The sequence below is a fragment of the Lepidochelys kempii genome, chromosome 11 (assembly GCF_965140265.1).
Source record: "Lepidochelys kempii isolate rLepKem1 chromosome 11, rLepKem1.hap2, whole genome shotgun sequence".
Classification (NCBI taxonomy): domain Eukaryota; kingdom Metazoa; phylum Chordata; order Testudines; family Cheloniidae; genus Lepidochelys; species Lepidochelys kempii.
Genome location: NC_133266.1, coordinates 60389824 through 60408187, shown reverse-complemented (window position 1 = coordinate 60408187; position 18364 = coordinate 60389824). Strand labels below are relative to the sequence as shown.

At 41.5% G+C, this 18364-nt stretch overlaps 2 protein-coding genes across 10 annotated transcripts in view; one reads left to right on the top strand and one right to left on the bottom strand.

Annotated features, from left to right (window-relative positions):
* CARF (calcium responsive transcription factor) overlaps positions 1-2463 on the bottom strand; it is a 70115-nt gene extending 67652 nt beyond the window's left edge. For all 7 annotated transcript variants that reach the window (XM_073306466.1, XM_073306467.1, XM_073306471.1 and 4 more), the window contains exon 1: positions 2361-2463. The gene's annotated coding sequence lies outside the window, so the exon portion shown is untranslated. The remainder of the gene's footprint in view (positions 1-2360) is intronic.
* A 410-nt stretch (positions 2464-2873) lies between these two features.
* WDR12 (WD repeat domain 12) lies at positions 2874-17766 on the top strand. Of its 3 annotated transcripts, XM_073306463.1 has the most exons (13): positions 2957-3064; positions 3977-4071; positions 4932-5026; positions 6123-6229; positions 7406-7521; positions 7891-8045; positions 8391-8436; positions 10343-10428; positions 10644-10784; positions 10903-11008; positions 12108-12240; positions 14413-14485; positions 15425-17766. In XM_073306463.1, exons 1-13 carry the CDS (start codon positions 3024-3026, stop codon positions 15500-15502), a joined length of 1272 nt encoding a protein of 423 aa, XP_073162564.1. In that variant the 5' UTR covers positions 2957-3023; the 3' UTR covers positions 15503-17766. The 3 variants fall into 3 exon arrangements, with proteins under 3 accessions (XP_073162565.1, XP_073162564.1, XP_073162566.1); XM_073306464.1 differs by lacking the exon at positions 14413-14485 and having other exon boundaries at positions 2874-3064; XM_073306465.1 differs by lacking the exons at positions 2957-3064; positions 3977-4071; positions 4932-5026; positions 6123-6229 and adding an exon at positions 6248-6313.
* Positions 17767-18364: the final 598 nt, after the last annotated feature.

The window sequence follows — 18364 nt, the reverse complement described above, 5'->3', positions numbered from 1 at the left end:
CTTACTTCTGTGCTTACTTCAGAGCTGGGGAGCCGGAGAGCAACAGTGTTGGCCAGGCCCCAGCTCTGAAGGCAGTGCCCTGCCAGCAGCAGCGCAGTAGTAAGAGTGGCAATACCATACCATGCCACTCTTTCTGCTGCCTTCAGAGCTGCGTGGCCAGACAGTGGCAGCTACTGATTAAGGGCCCAGCTCTGCAGGAAAGGAGCACAGAAGTAAGGGTGGCAGGACCATACTATGCCATCTTTACTTCTGCACTGCTGCTGGTGGCAGCTCTACCTTCAGAGCTGGGCTCCTGGTCAGTAGTCGCCGCTCTCAGCAGCGCAGAAGCAAGGGGAGCAATATCGCAACTTCCCCACCCCTCACCCTCAACTCCTTTTTGGGTCAGAATGCCCTACAGTTACAACACCGTAAAATTTCAGATTTAAATAACTGAAATCATGAAATTTATGATTTTTAGAATCCTATGACCAGGAAATTGACCAAAATGGACCATGAATTTGGTAGGGCCCTAGTTATGTCATACTCAAGGAATCAATAGCAATATTGTCCCCAGTTTTCCAGGAAAATAGTGCTGAGTTAGAAGAAACAGTTTGAGACAGTGACACAGCCTCAATGCAATTAAATGCCCCCCGCAAAAGAAGTGTGTTTTATGAGACATTTCTACATCAACTAAATCATTACTAATAGGCACAAGTGACAGTAAAGTAATTGAGCATATTCAAGTGTCATGGCCTTCTCAATGAAAATGAGTTACATTGGCCACACACATATTTGTAACATATAACAAAAATTTTCTTAATCTTTGTCATGAAGGGAGCTAAGAAAGACTCAGTAACTGCTGACCAACTTATATAGTGCCTTTCATGTTATTCCTATAAATGATAGTAATTATTCAGTAGGCTTTTAAAAATAATTGTGGAAAAGCCATTGCTTAGTGTCTTTCTGCAATCATTAACTAGGTGTACAAATTACAGATATAAAATAATAAAAAAGCATTTACATCAATTACACTGGCAAGACGCCACTTTTTTAAATATGTATTTCTGAAGAAAGCATCTCTTACTAATTTAAAACACCAAGACAACCCTTCCTTCTCCATCAGTTTACCCACAGAACCATCACACATCATAGACAGACACAGCTACTGACTTATAGCGAGGCCATAACTAACCGTTAACAAGCTGCAAAAGGAATCAAACAAATGCAAGGTATCCAGCCAAACATCTTTTTCCAACATACTGAATTCACTTATAATTACAGTATTTTTTAAAATCCACCAAATTTGATTTTTAATAAAACTTTATTTTTAGATGTTGTTACATGAACATTAAGGTTCACCAAATTACATCAGTATATCATCAACAGTGAACAAGTACATGAAACATATCCAAGTATACACCAGTAAATCAGTATCTCCCAGAGAATTTTAGAGTAGCAGCCGTGTTTTCGCAAAAAGAAAAGGAGTCCTTGTGGCACCTTAGGGACTAACAAATTTATCTGAGCATGCTCGGGGGTCACATAACTCGACCCCCAAGCGTGCTCAAATAAATTTGTTAGTCTCTAAGGTGCCACAAGGACTCCTTTTCTTTTTCCTAGAGAATTGTACAGGATGTGTGCATACCTGTTTCTATGCACTCATCCCAGGGGCTGTGTCACCAACTCTACCGACACAAATTGAAGAGGGAAATGTCAAACAACGATGAATGGGCCTGTAAACGTCTCATTGATACACACAGCAAAAGCCTTCCGCTTCAAAAGGAAGAAGGCAGTGGGATCTAGGCTTGATACCCACTCTTCCATCTCCCCATGGGTCTTAACCTGAACCCTTAATCTCTTACCCCCCACAAGGGGTACAGTAGGTCAGGTCCTGACTCCAGGGGGCACAGCAGGTCCTGCCCAGCCCCGCCCCCTCACCCCTCCCTGACAGGCAGCGGGTCCTGTCCTAACGACCCCTCTCCCAGCCCCGTCCGTCCGTCCGTCCCCACGCTGAGGGGCTGCGGGGCTGCGGGCCGCGTCCAGCCAGGACTCCGTTGTTCATCCCCCAGTGCGGGGCCGAGGGCAGGGTAGCGGCTCTACCTCGCCTCACGCCGGGCAGCGCGGGCGGCCGCCCTGCCAGGACCTCCCGGGGGCAGAGCCGGGCCCCCGCCATGTTGCCCCCTCAGAACAATAGCCCCGGGGGGGCTGCCCCCCTCCTCCGCGGCGCCGCCCCACAGCCCCATGGCAGCGCTGGGAGCCAGAACGCCCGCGCGCGGCGGTGGTGGGGAGGGCAGACTGGGCGCGGCTCCTCCCGCCTCGGCTGCCGCGAACCCTGCAGGGGAGTCAGGGAAGCGGAGAGAAAATTCAGAACGAGTCTACTCAACCTCGTCTTGGCTCTCGCAGGCACCACCATGGAGACAGCCGTACAGCGCAGGCGCAGCAACGCACTCCTTACCGTGCAATATGGCCCCCACAGGCCACCGTACAACCCGGAAATACTGGCCCCCAAATGCCCTTACTGAAGCAAACAGGATGCACAGGGAAGAAATCGCTACCCATCTGTGAGGCGGCGCGTAGCATGTTGGGAGTTGTGGCCTCCCGCGCTATGCATGCTGGGAATTGTAGTCTCGGGACACCTTGTTGACTGCTGGGCCGCGCTGCATGCTGGGACTGGTAGTTTCCATGGAGCCTGCCCTAAAGAAGGTTGGGGTCTCTGCATTTGCCTCACAGGCTGCAGCGTGGGTGCGTGCGCAAGTCGCTCCCATTCTCACCCAACCTGGAACTGGTGGGTCCGAGCGTCCAGCACGTCTTGACGGCGGCCCTTAAGAGCAGCCCTTACTAATCGCCGGTGGAATGCTCGATCTGTGCGCCTGCTCCGGGCTGATTGACTGCGGCTCCGAGACACGTGCTCTCTCTGCTCCGCGGGCTGGAGAGAGAGAGCTCGCAGCCGGGGCCAGCCTCCTGTCCTGCACCCCGCGTCAGTGTTCAGCTGGGTACAGACAGACACACACACACAGCGCCGGCCCAGCCTCGCCCTCTCCGACCCAATGGCCCAGCTCCAGGCTCGGTTCTTCACCGACAACCACAAGTGAGTCTGGGGTGGCCTAACTGCCGGGGGAACGATACTGATGAGCTATGCCTGGCACTTGACAGAGTCCTGAGCGGTCGCACACCATGTGCAGGCCACCGCCGTGGGGGGTGGGTGGGAAGGAGAGCAGCTAGAAGAAGGGAAATTAAGGCTACTGCGACAGGGCCAAATCTTACTTGTGTGGGGGCGTGTTTTGCAGTGTTGGTTGGGGAGGATAGATTTATTTGCTTCATCTTTCCTGGCAAACAGCATTTCCCAACAAAACTCCATAAACTCCTACACGTTAATTGAAAATGTATCTGTGAGTGCTCCTATAAAATCTGTAATCAGGATTTGCCCATTGGCCCTCATTTTGCTTCCCCTGAAGGCAGAGTCAGCCTCTCAGATTTTAGGGGGAATAGGATCAGGGCTATAAGCATTGGCAAATGTACAGTTGAACGGGGTGGGGCTTTAGCAACTCTTTTAATATTCACTCATTTTCTGTACTTTCCCAGTGCCACTGGCTTCTCTACCAGCTAGATTTTGCTTGGATCTTAGAGATTAATTTAGAGATACTAGAGCGTACATTACGAGCTTCCCAAAGCTACTGTATTTGTGAATGGTAGAGAGTAGGTTTCAAAAAAGGTGAAAAAAAGTGTTCCTGGTTCTTGCTTGGCTACACACAAGTTGAACTTCAGAAAAATCTTACCAAAGGGAGCCTAAACTATACAGTATAATGAGATCAGGATGGGCAGGATTCTTGAAACAGCTGCAACTTAAGTATATGTCCATTCAAACTGCAAAGTGTTTTAATCCCCTCACTTGCAAAAAGAGCTGTATAACAGACTTTTAGATACTATGCTTATTTTGTACCTGTTGAGCTGTGAGTTTCGGTACTTCTCAATAAGTCAATTCCTATTTTCTTCCCTCTAGGTATGTAGTAGATGATGTTCCATTCTCTATCCCAGCAACCTCTGAAATTGCTGACCTCAGTAACATCATCAATAAATTGCTGGAAGCTAAACATGGTATGTATTTGGAAGGTGATTTACCTCTTTTAGAAAAAGGAGTACTTAAAAACAAAAAAAACCCCACATACTAAAGTATTTAGAATCTGTTCATAAATGTGTAAACTATAGGGGCTTAAAATACAAAGGTCCCACTCCTGCAAAGACCTATGAACATGAGTACCTTTGTCTGGCTACATATTTAGATTGTGAGCTTTTCGGGGAAGGGACTGTTCCCGGCCCCCCATTCTATTTATACAGTACTTATCACACTGGAATCTTGATCATCCCCTGTTGGCACTATTGCAATGCTAACAATAAAAATAATTTTGTCTAGATCATCCAACTAAAGTGAAAGAGGAAAAAAAAGAAATTTTAATCCAGTTGACTGACTAAAACCTTGCAGTGTTATTTGAAACTCACCTGACTCTTTCCCTGGTGAGCAGTCAGGGGAGGCAAGTTCCAGAGGTTGGTACCTGGATTTTGGTTAACCAACAACAGAGATGCTCCAGCAGACAGAAATGGAGGTATAATTGGGTTTCGGCCCATGTAAAACTTTAAAAGTTGTTCTTAACTTCTCAAATTGCAACCAAAATTGAAGAGGTAGTACCTTAGAAGCCTGGAGTCCTGGCTCCAGAGATGCTACTAATAGAAACTTAGGTGCTGTTTTCTCCCAGGCATCCTTTGGGTCAAGATCTGCCCTCACTTAAATCTGTGTAATCCCTTGTAGGTCATGGGGTTGTACAGTTGTAACTGGGAGAAGAAGGTGGCCCTTCAATTTATTTGAACTAAATTTAGTTTCATTCCCTAAAAATTGCTCTTTTTTCTGGATTATATAAGTTAAGTCTTGAAATTTAAACATTGTTTCTTGTTTGTCTTAGAGGACCACAAATATGTGGAGTTTGATTTCCTTGTCAAGGGCCAGTTCTTGCGTATGTCGCTGGTCAAACACATGGATGCGGAAAACATCTCAACAGTAAGTCATACGCACTTTCTGTGGACCACACTGTAGGATGATGGGATTTAAAGATCCCGACCTAGACCATTTAATTAGATACAGATTTTAAGTTTGATCTGGTTTACAGTTCTGATTAAGAAAGTTCTCCATATTGTGAATATTCCATGTATTTTTCTTCCTTAGCATTCCTTCGCCTTTCTGATGAAGCCCAGATAATTTCCCTTATTTTCCTCTGAAGACCCTGCATTATTCTTTTGCCCATGGAGGATTCACCAAGACTTGCTTTGGAGCCTGAAAGTGCTCCTAATGACTAGAGTTTTCTATTGAGCAACCTGAGACACTTCCTTCTCCTGTTGTCTGGTTTCATATGGTTCTGGAAGGAGACTGGTCCCATTTTGGTCACCATCAGTGTACTTTTGTCTCCTGCTCTACTAGTCTGTAGCCAGTGGCACTGTGTGGGTCAAATGATCTGAAGTAGTACAGACACTCCACTACTAAGCATGATAAACATAGTGGGGAAAACCTAGAAAAGAAAAGGAACAACATTGTCTTACTGTGGAAATCATTTGCAGCTACTTTTAAACACTGCATTAGTAGTAATTTGGTAAGCCAATAGTTAGCATTGATCTGTAGTGATGTACTTGTACTTAAGGTATCACTCATTTTCTAAGAGCCCAATCCTGCAAACACTTAAGCATGTGTGTGACTTTAATCATATGAGTAGGCCCATTGACTTCACTAGGACTGCTCACCTAAGTAAAATTACACACATTCTTAAGTGTTTGCAGCATTGGGCCCTTAATTTTGAATCTTTGTGCTGGGCTCTGATGCATTGCTACCATCTGCCTTCTGTTCAGTTATGCATATGCTTGCTTGCCAAGGAGTTAGGGCAACCTGAATCCCCATTTGCAGTAGCAGCTCAATCTCTGAGGCAGAGTAGAGTACACACAGTCGTGTGGAAGGTACGGGACTCTGGCTTGTATAGTTGATATCTTTGTCTTTCCAATTGATATCACTGCTCGGAGTGGTTGGGGACTACTGTACTAGATCATTGTGATTGTTTATTTAAAAAGAAAAAGTACACTGACTGGCTTCTTGTCTTTTGAGAGTTCAGGAGGAAGTGGTGGAAATAGAATATGTGGAGAAATACACAGCACCTCAACCCGAAGAATGCATGTTCCATGACGACTGGATCAGTTGTGTTGAAGCTACGGAAGAATGGTATCACAGACCCACTTAAGCCAGTCTTAAGTTTCCATCTTGGTTTCTCCCACTGTCTGTAGCTGATTCCATAGTTCTTTATTGGTACTTCTCTTTAACATAGTTTTCTTCCCATTCCATATTTCTCTTTTCTTTTAAATGATTTTTCTACCTTTTTAAATCAATTGTTTATATGCAGGCCATATGCTTGGGAAAGTAGCTGAAGTTTGAGCTCTTCCATGCTACCTTGACAGTAACTTTAACGCAAGTAGGAAGGTACCATGCATAGGAGTATGAGATTTGCTCTTGGTATGAGTTAATACAGGGGTTCTCAAACTGGGGGTTGAGACTCCTCAAGGGGTTGTGAGGTTATTACAGCGGGGGTCGCGAGCTGTCAGCCTCTATCCCAAACCCCGCTTTGCCTCCAGCATTTATAATGGTGTTAAATATATAAAAAAGTGTTTTTAATATATAAGGGGGATCAGAGGCTTGCTGTGTGAAAGGGGTCACCAGTACAAAAGTCTGAGAACCCGTGAGTTAATATCTTCAGTGCTACTCATGAGTTCTATCTCCCTGAATAAAACAATAACATCCTGCCGTCTTTTTACATTTATTTCTAACGTTTCAACATTTAATACTTCAAATATTAATTCTAAGTTATTACTGTAGTTCCAAAACCCTTATTTGGAGTGCTTTAAAGAAATGTTGACCACACTACTTGTCTTTTCTACCGCAGTAGAACCTCAGAGTTACGAACACCTCAGGAATGGAGATTGTTCGTAACTCTGAACAAAACATTATGGTTGTTCTTTCAAAAGTTTACAACTGAACGTTGACTTAATACAGCTCTGAAACTTTACTATGAAGAAGAAAAATGATACTTTACTTTTTTTTTTTTTTTTTTTAGTAATTTACGTTTAATAGTACTGTAGTGTATTTGCTTTATTTCATCCATCTCTGCTGCTGCCTGATTGCGTACTTCTGGTTCCGAATGGAGTGTGTGGTTGACTGGTCAGTTCGTAACTGTGAGGTTCTACTATAGATATTTCCAGAGCTGTTGTTCACTATTGATTATACTGACACTCCGCCATTTATTAATGGATTGAAAATACTAATATTCTCTAAGTTCCTCATTGAAAAGATCTCCCATGATGCACCATTGGCTTTAAAGAATGTTTTAATATCTGTATCCCCTAGGATTTTGACGGGCTCTTACGATCAGACTTCTCGAATCTGGTCTTTAGAAGGAAAATCCATCATGACAATTGCTGGGCACACAGAGGTGGTGAAAGATGTGACATGGGTGAAAAAAGGTCAGTACACCTTATACTGGTTGGGAGTGGGGCTACAGCAATTTACTGAAAAACATACAGGTTCAATTGCCAACCTAAAAGTTACAGCTATTGTAAGCACCGCTTGTCATATTAAAAATGAAAGAATTCAATAAAATCCCTCAATACTTTTTAAACAAACTCCAGTATTTTCTAATAACTATTTACGTATTCTAAGTTAATCTTCATTAGTATTTGTACATTTAAATTTGTGATATTTACATGAATCTCTTAATTTGTATTGGGTCACTGTGTAATTTTTTAAAATCTTAATCTTGCTTCCTCTAAAAGGATTTTTTAGAAAGACTTCATTAATTGGATTTGTATGTTGGCACTTTCTTCCTTCCTTAGATAGTTTGTCATGCCTGCTACTCAGTGCCTCTCTGGATCAGACTATCCTGCTGTGGGAGTGGAATGTAGAGAGGAACAAAGTGAAAGCCCTTCACTGCTGTAGAGGACATGCTGGAAGTGTGGACTCTATAGCAGTTGACTGCACAAGAACTAAAGTGAGTTACTTGCAGAAGGAGGTCTGTGTTGAGCTAGTGAGTTGTGGATTCTGTGTTGCTTGTTTATGTTTAGAAGTCACACTTTTGTCCTCCGCATGAGAACTGGTCATTTGTTAAGTGTGTACAATTTGTATAAACCTATGTATTAATTGGTGATAGCCTTGCATTTGATGTAATGGAAATAATGTGCAGTACTGAAAAGAAAAGATACATAAAACCCTTAATATTGCACAAAAAGCTGAAGATGATTTTGGAAGCATTGAGCAGAAAGATGACTTTCTGTGGCTTATGTGAACTAGTCGGATTTTACATAATCTTTTTAATAAAGAGTTTCTGTTTATCTAGTTCTGCAGTGGATCTTGGGATAAGATGTTAAAGATCTGGTCTGCAGGTAAGATGAATATTTTATGAATACTTTGCCTGGGATTTTTGGCTCTAATTTAGAGTTTTAAAATGTAATTATCTTCAATGACAAACTTCTGAATAGATTTTATTTTAAATGGGTATTATGTCTTAATTTTTCACTTTTGAAGTTTTTATTTATGTATATAGTTATTCAGTTACACCAGAAGCTCTTATTTTGAAATGTTACCGCTTTTATACATTTTCCATTTCTGAGAATAAAATTTACGTTCCTGTCAGGGTTTTTTTCCCTTAAATATAGTTGCCTCTCAGGGTTGTTTGGAGGATTAAGTAGTATCTATAAAATGCTATTAAGGTCTAGAGCCCTATAGGAAAGCTAAGGCACACACTTAAACATTCTACATAACTTTACTATCATGAGTACGAGTGGTCCCATTGAAATCCCTGAGGCTATTCATGGTAGCAAAGTTAAGCATGCGCATAAACCTCTTTTATTCTTGGCCACTGTAGTGGTAAGTGGCCATCCCTCCCCATCGGTCTTGGGGTGGGGGGGCTCACTACAGTGTGCCTATAAATGCAATGCTTAATAGGGGAATTAGCAGTCTCAGGGGTTCTGGCCCTCTGGGCAGGGCAGAGCAAAAAGCAGTCTCAGGCCATCCAGCCTCAGGTGGGGAGGCTATCAACTCCAGGGGAGGGCTGGTAGCAGGGGGTAGGGAGGTCCAGACCCACCCTACTCCACCGGGTCCTAGCCATGGGCCCTGGCTAGCAGAACCCGTCACCACTGGGTCAGCAGGGATCCCACTGAAACACACGGACCTAGACTCTGGCAACCAAACCGAACTAATGTCTAGTGCCCCAGGGCTACTTCCTGCTACCCCTCTGGAGTTGTACCTCCATCTCCTAAGGTTCCTCCTTTCCCCAGTTTCAGTGGCAGTCCCAACACCCCTTCAGGATCCTCGCCATTGTAGAGCTCTGGCTCAGCAGCAGGCCCAACTGAGCTACAGGGCCTGCCTTTTAAGCTTCCTGTCCTGCCCTTCTGCTTTTGGGGGGGCATGGCTTGCCTGGATCCACCCACCGGGGGTGGGGAGTGGTCCCTCCCCATCAGTCTCAGAGGGAGGCAACATCTCCTCACTATTGTCATTTATTATGGTGAAACAGTAACTGCACCAAGATTGTGTTAGACAGTTCAGTTTTAACAATTTAACTTATGTTTTTTCTGCGATAATTGACACTGTCTTACTTAAAACAGATTGAAGCCCCCAATCTGCACTGACATAATGCGGCAGACCTCTGCACAGATGTAATTACAAGGTCATGACATAAACTTAACTTAAACACTTAGATTTCAGGTATAGATGCCAACTGGGTGTCTTTTTTCCAAATAGTATCTACTGATTTTAGCGTTCAATAGGCTCGTACAGTTTGTAGTTTTTAATATGGACACTAAGAAGTTGTGGATTCTTTTCCTAATCTTCTTTCATAGACATTGTGATTTGAGGGACAATAAATTGACTAAACTGATCCTGACCTGGTGACATAAAATAACCACACAGTCCTTCGCTAGCCAGTTGGATGCCCCCTTTCAAAATGCCCATTTATGTTTATATATAAATAAATGTGTAAATTAAAATATAGAGTGACTGTGTACAGAATATAGGATGGAATTATTGTGTTTTTTTCCATGAAGGAAGGATGGTCTTGTAGATGAGGAATTCATCTGGGATGTAGAAGATCTGAGTTAATTTCTTTGTGCCTAAATTCCTCAGCTGTAAAATAGGAATAATAATACTGATCTAATTGACAAGAGGGTTGAGGATTAAATGTATGTTTGGCAGGCAATTGGATACTATGGTGATGGGGGGCCCATGTAAATATTTAGCGGAGAATGTATTTCAAACACTTCTAAGTCAAGCTTGACTTTCTTTCCATTATAGTGCCTACAGATGAAGAGGATAAAATAGAGGAAGCAGCAAACAGACCAAGGAAGAAGCAGAAAATTGAACAGCTTGGACTAACCAGGGTAAGAAGTGGTCAGGATTTATGTAGAACCTCAAGTGAAAAGCATGGAAATGGAAAATATTTTCCCTTTTTGATAAATATGTGTAGGGGGACATTTCTGATGAAAATATCTGAAAATGAATCTACATACAAACATATTTGTTTGGTGAAATAATGTTTTTTCTACCATAACTAATCCACTATTTTTCTGATCTTAATATTTTATTTAATTTCTAGACTCCCATTGCAACTCTTTCTGGCCATACTGAAGCCATCTCCTCTGTGCTGTGGTCAGATGCTGAAGAAATTTGTAGTGCATCATGGGATCACACAATTAAAATATGGGATGTGGAAACAGGAGGTCTCAAATCAACTTTGGTGAGATTTCTTTATATGTTGTATATTAAAACTTTTCACCAAATTCCTCACCAGTTCAGTTTGAATTTAGAATTTGTACAAGAGTAGCTCCTACCTTATGACTTCTTTTCTTATGCAGACCGGAAACAAAGTGTTTAATTCGATCTCCTACTCACAACTGTGTCGACGTCTAGCATCTGGGAGTACTGACAGACACATTAGATTATGGGATCCCCGCACTAAAGGTGAGCAAAAGTGAATGTGTGGGTAACACAAATGACTTTTTTCAAATTCATAACATGTGTTGAGAGAAGGGAGTACATCTTAACACATTTCATGAGATGCACACACAAACTTTGGTATTTGTCTGTAATAGTGTTTCCTAACCGGGGAGCTAGACCATTTTAGCCAAAAATTAACAGGAACAGTGGGGACAGGGAAAGCTGTATGAACCCAGATCCTTTCCACATTCCATTGCAAAAATGCTCCCATGACTGTGTAAAGTGATGAGAAGCTACCCTCATTCCCTGCCTGCTCTCTGGGTGAGCCTTGTTTCAGCTGACCACAGCAGTAGCTAATTTTAATTGGCTATTATAAGTACTATTGCTTTTTGAGGCATGACTTTTTCATTCTTAATAACTTTCATTCTTTAGATAGTAACTTGGAAAACAAATCAAATTCTTCTCTTTTAAAGACATTTCTTTTTTAGTAAATTTTGAAAGCTGCCCTGCTAACAGCCTTGAAATCTAAAGTCACTATTTATCAGTGGGTTAAATGCCACTGTTTTGCCAGGGTGCCTAAACCCTGAATAGGGGAGACCATCCGTAGAAGTGAAAAAATAGCTGATTACATGTCTGATCAATCTTTGGGCTCCTTACAAGTCTGACATGGCTGCCAATCATCGCAGTTCGTAATCTAGACTGAGACTACCACACATCATAAGCCAGACAGTAATGTCTTTTTAGCCACTACAAACCAGGGCAGATTTGAACCAGTAATCTAGAGATAAAAGGCTCCATATCCCATTACTGTTCACTAGAGCTATTCAGTCATCTTCATCAAAGAAACTCTTTCAACAGTGGAAAATGTGCCTCTTTGGTAACAAGAAGGTGGTTAGATTTTTGTCCTTTCTACAGGAGCTTGTGTGCGTGCGTGTGTGTGTTTTAACCTCTCATGCTGTTTGAAGCAATATTATGACATGATGAGCAGAAGGAACTACCTGGCCCCCACATATGTTAATCTTGACTGCTTCTCATATACTGGTGGATTTTATAAATATCTTTAAACTGACCCGTATACATTTCTGTAAATTGGGGTGGTGGGTTTTTATTTTCTCTGTCCCAGATGGTTCCTTGGTACTCCTCTCTTTGACCTCTCACACTGGCTGGGTGACATCTGTGAAGTGGTCCCCCACACATGAGCAACAGCTAATCTCAGGTTCTCTAGACAACATTGTCAAGATTTGGGACACAAGGAGGTAAATGCCATTCTTTAATATTCACAGGTAGCACTTAGCGTTTCATATAGTCTTGTGACACAGCAAAAGCATATGGGGAAGTTAAATGGAGACTCCAGCTAAATTTCTGAAATCCCTATGGAGATTAGAGACACCTAATAGAAGAGTGAGAAATGCACTTGCCTTTTGCCAGCAGCTCTGTGGCTTGACATTGAAATCAATTGCATTGACCTTCCCACCCAGGATTTCTGTGGCAATACTGCATTGAGTGAGATGACGTGGAAAGAGGTTTCATTAGTAATCTTGCTCGTGGGTTAATTTAAAAAAAACCAAAACTTAGTTATGCTAGCAAGATTTTTAGGAGTATCTGTCTTCCGGAAGGAGCCTAATGTGTGTAGTTTTATTTGCTCCCCATTGTGGACATTTCATAACACACATCTGCAAGGAAAGTAGCAGTTTGTGTCTGAAACAGATACTTGCAAAAGCAAGAGGTCTAGGTCAGTGGTTCTCAACCAGGGGTACATGTACCACTGGGGATACGCAGAGGTCTTCCAGGAGGTACATCAACTTATCTAGATAGTTGCCTAGTTTTACAACAGGCTACATACAAAGCATTAGCAATGTTAGAACAAACTAAAATTTCATACAGACAATGACTTGTTTATACTGCTCCATATACTATACACTGAAATGTAAGTATAATATTTATATTCCAATCAATTTATTTTATAATTTTATGATAAAAATGAGAAAGTAAGAAGTTTTTCAGTAATAGTGTGCTGTGACACTTGTATTTTTCTGTCTGATTTTGTTTGCATGTAGTTTAAGTGAGGTGAAACTTGAGGGTACCCAAGACAAATCAGACTTCCTGAAAGGGTTACACTAGTCTGGAACGGTTGAGAGCCACTGGTCTAAGTCCAACAACATCTGACTTGAAAGGGGTAATTGGTCTAGGGTTTGATTGCGTAATCAATCATAATCAATTTATAATAAGCTGTATACCTAGTAATCTCATTAAACAAGTTGCAGACAGGTGAAAAACTATATTTGATTTTTTCCTATGTTGAACATGGCAGGAGTAGAGATCAAAACTCATGTGAGCTTCTTGGGGAGGACTTCATAGACTTGTGGATATCTGATGTTTGTGTTACCATGCACACCTTCACAACAACAGGTCCCACAAGACTTCCCAAACACAAAAATCGTGCCCTACTCACCAGTAGCCATCTGGGGTAGTCAGCTGCCACAGAGGAGTCGCCATTCTTTTCCACACTGAACGGAGCTTTCATCCTGTTGAGTTGGTGCTACAGTGTTAAGGCTAGCTCACCACAGAAGTACAGTGAATTGTTTCCTCCATTCTGAGTTATGCACGTACTGTTCCTGATGCCACACCTTGAACAACTTTCTCTCACCAGTCCATGGCCCTGGTCAGGATCCAAAAATTGCATTCCCTGAGTGAATATAATCCTCAGATACTGCATAAAAGCTAGCTACTCCAGGGTGGGGGCACCAAAGGTTTTGTCAGTAGCTACTGGACTCTGGTTCTGTTGCTCTGGAGGTGCTCTAAGAACATTCTCCATGGCCTTGCCTCAGATGCTTTGCAACTGCTCTTCAATAGCCTCATCAGAATCCTTTCTTATCGAGTAAGAAACGGGAGCTAAGTGTTCACCTCTGGTTTCCATTTTGTGAAAAGAAGTAGGAAAGGGTACCGTTACCCAAAGTCTTATGGGAGCTTGACCTTTTATTCCACAATTCCTCTGGGCTCCCAGAAGGCCCTTCAAAATTTCCAACAAGGCACTGCTCCAGAGTATACCCAAAAGGCAGCGCAATTTTCTAATGGTGTACTATAGTCCAAGTGTGCATGTGGGGCAAAAGAGCATGTCTTGTGTAGACATCCTGCACCACTGATGCTATCTGACTGGTCTAGTTACCAATGATCCACTTACCTAATGTAGACACAATCGTACAGAAATACATGCTAGAATCAGGAACAGCTGTTGTCTGAATTCAGTGGTTGGGAAGACCAGCAGATGGCTTAATTCTGTTCTCCCCCAAGAAATATAGTGGTAGAAGTATGGTTTTTAAATGTTACAAGATTATAGTGTGCTCAAACCCAGAATTTCTAGGAGCGAAAACTTTGTATATAATTTTACCTAATTTATGATTTATGGCTCTAAATGTCTATCTTATCAGTTGCAAGGCTCCTCTCTATGATTTGGCTGCTCATGAAGACAAGGTTTTGTGTGTGGAATGGACAGAAGCAGGGGTAAGAACTTGAGGAACAGGATTTTATTCCTTAAATGTGTGTGTTTTGGATGGGAAAGGGGCTGATAATGGTATGATTGATGTTTAATTCTAACTAGAGAACAACAATGAGCTTTTTACTATTGGATATCTCCTATTGGTGTGCGTGGATCGTATTCTCCCTTTTGCTTATATGTCATGGAGGAGACTAGAAGGCCTTAATTGTAGAGTGATGGGTTAGGGTGGACTCTCTATAGGGGAAAAGTGGTTGTTCGGTATCATTACCAGATGGCCACCCCCTCCCATCCATGGGGATTATAGGAAAGCTCTGCACCATAGCATTAGGGGGACAAAATCAAGGAAGGATGGAAGTCAGAACAGCCACTCAAGGTGGCATGTTTCTTTCTCTGGACATAGGAACTTATGATGAAAATTACTCCTGTGCTCCTCTAAGCAGCATTTTCTCCTCTGTGGCATTAGACTATGAAGGTAGCATGCACAGGCAGCTGGACCTGGCAAAGGTGTGCTGCCACTTCTTTGTGGTGTGGGCAGGAGCATGATGTTTACCTTGGGGCCCAGCTGCATGTATCTAAGCACAGCATAGGTTTTGGAGACCCCAGCTCCACAGTCCCAGGGGCCCTACCTTAGACTAAGATGTGGCAGAGCAGTGAAAGCCTTATACACTTTCACGTAAGCTTTACCTTTCCCTAAGTGGTTTTAGTAGGAGGGTAAGATATAAGGCTGTATTATTTCTGAATTTGAACCAATTAAAACAGACTACGGGGTTCACAACACCATTGTTTAACTCCTGCCATTTAGCTCTTCAGAGGAAAAACAGAATCAGACTGCTGAGGAATAATTTTAAATATTTATTCAGCTCATAGGTGTTGCCCAGGGACAAAAATTGTGTGGATATTTACTTGGTTTGACAATGGGCACAACTTGTTTTTCCCCATTACAGTTGCTGTTGAGTGGAGGGGCAGACAACAAGCTGTACGCCTATAGATATTCAGCAACAACCTCTGATGTTGGAGCATGAAAATGAATGGCAAGAAGTAGCCCTAACCTGTTGAAGTTTCTAGATAACCTACAGTCCAGCATCTGAAGAAAACTGCCTCCTAGAAAAACTGTCTACTTCTATTTTGTAGCGGAGAGCAGCCATTTCTGGTTTTTGTATTATAGCAACATGTATATGTATTTATAACAGAAAGACAGAACCACCAAGGAACCTCACCCTTATCTGGTCTGATATTGAAATCAAACATTTGTCCCCTTTTCTCTCATAAGGACTATATAAAGAACATTGGAGTTTATTAAAAGTAAAGTGTTACTGAGATTGCTAGACAAATTACTCACTAGACTAAATTATTTTGTATTCATTCTCTTTTTTTATAAAGCTTTTATCTAAAGTTCAGTATATTATGGTCTGAACTCAAGTATGTACTTGAGTTCCACAATTTCCAGTTGCTTCAGTGGGGGCTGGAGGTGCTTATTAGCTCAAGATTCACCCCTCACCCCTGAACAATGTCTGATCCTGCTTCCACTGAAATAAATGGAATTAGGATAAGGTCCTTAATAGGGTTGTGATGCAAATTAAGTCACCCTTATAGTTTCAAGGTGCTCTCTATTGATTTTATTGGCAAATGGAATACTTTGGTTCCTGTCATTCATAAGTTAAGGTGGTGTAAATGTACATTTTAAAAAAAATTACTGGCTAATACTGGAAAAAATAGTCAATTCATTAGCCAGATTAACATACTATACAGTAATACATTAATGGAATATCCAACTACTAGGGAAACCTTTGTTGTGCAGTATAGGGTGCCCAGTCCAAACTGAAGCTCTAAGTACCAGTTAGCAAAAAGACTGCAGAAAAGCAACGTTTTATCAGATCCATTTATTGTAAGTGTCTGTTCTTAACTGGATGCCCCAAGGAGTTGTGTATATGATTTTTTTCCTCTTACCCTCCCCCACATGAAATTAGTAAATCATCTTAATCTGGTGTCCTCTGAGTAATATTTCCTATAAAATAAGGGTTCAACACGTGTGGGAGTTGCCTGAGAATCTCAGTACTAGAACACATTCTTCTGTAACAAAGAGCAAGTTAAGTGCTCAGATCTCTCTCTCTCTCAGTATATTTTCACATCAGCACATAACTTGCATCAGGGAATTTTCTTTTCAGTTTAGTAGAAGCAGTCTGTGCATTTAGCTGGGTTAAGGATGTGGCATTTAATGCACAATCAGGTTTATTTTAGAGGATGTAGATCAACAATTCACCTGTTTTCTGGGGGGAGGAAAATACATAAATTTCACAAGGCTTCAATCTTGCAACAAACTAGTTAGACATTCATGTGGGCTCACTTCCTCCCCTGATGGTACTGTTTTCATTACAAGCGCTAGTGGAAGAGCTCTGCCCCATTAAATAGTATACAAATAATTTTGGGTATCAAAGGAACTAATCATTCCTAAACTACACCTTCTTGTTATAAACCAACCCCAAACATTTAAAGCCTGAGTTTTTGCATTTTTTAAAAATGGTATAGGTCTTGGTTTTCAATAAGATTAATATTTTTACAACATAGTTAAGTCACAGGCTAAGAACAGAGGTCCCCATATCATTCTTCATTGAGGACTGAAAAAATCTGACTTTGCCTGTGCTGCAGGTGGTACCCATGTAAAGAAAGACTTTAGATTTGTTCCAAGAGTCTCTGACAGCAATTAAAGACAAAGTAATTGAAGCAAAAACCATTTATGAATTATTAAAAGGGGCTGAAATTTAGCTCTGTGGGTTTAAATTATTTTTTTTAAAGAATGTAAAAATGTGGTATTTTTGTGCTTAGACATGTAATCCTTTAGCAAAACTGATTTGAAGAGCGGGTCTTGACTGACTAAAGACTGACAGAATGGCCTTTTAGTTGATGGAGGGGGTTCAGAGATCAGTTTGCTCTCCTTATCCTTTTAGAGTATCCCAAAGGCCATTTCTAGGTTTGTAACTTACATTCTTGCCTAGTCTTTATAAAAGTAACTGAGGGAAAAATTCTATTTTCTGATTTATTTTTAACTTGGAAAAGAAAAAAGGTCTGTGGTTTGAATGTATAGTGACATGGACATCTAAACATACATTTTGATATGAATGACTAGAAGTAAATAATGTTCCAAAGGTTAAAATATACATTTTAATTGTATAGGAAAAAAAAAAATCTCACGAACACAATCATTTGAGCTGTTACTGTGTTGTAATCAAAGATACTGCTGCTTAGCTGTGTTCTCCACCAGCAGCCAATTAAAAAAATGGATACATCAGTCAGTGAGTATTATTTCTCTGAATTACCAGTGTGTGAATGGCCTATAGTTCTAGTTTCCACTTATTTTTGTAGCTTTGACAGACAAAATAAGTACAGGTTATACACAAGGGTTCTTTTAAGATTAATGGAGGCACATAAATAATCTTGCCTTCCTTCCCCGCCTCCCCCTCCACCCCATCCCCTGAGCGAACTCATTTTAACACTCAGTCTCATAGGCCTGGGCACTTTTCTAATTGTTTCTGCTGTTGAATTTTCCCTTTAATACCAGAACTCAGAGTGAGCTGCTGCTACACCACTTTTGTACCCTTTTCTAGTTATCCCTATTGCTAAACTTGTCCTCTGTTCTGAACACAGTATGAGGCTATTGTAAATACATCTTCAGAATTTTTCTCTGCCTACACATTTTCCCTGAGAGAAGGTATCAATGCTGATGTTGAAAGAAACAAACTAAAAGAAATCCAACATCAGTACTGGTAGAACCATATCCATAAGTGCAAGCTCTGCATTCTTCCAGCATAAGAGAATTGTGACATGTTTCAGGCAATGAGTCAAAATCTTGTGTCTGCTACAGTTGCATCACTGGCATGACCATCTGA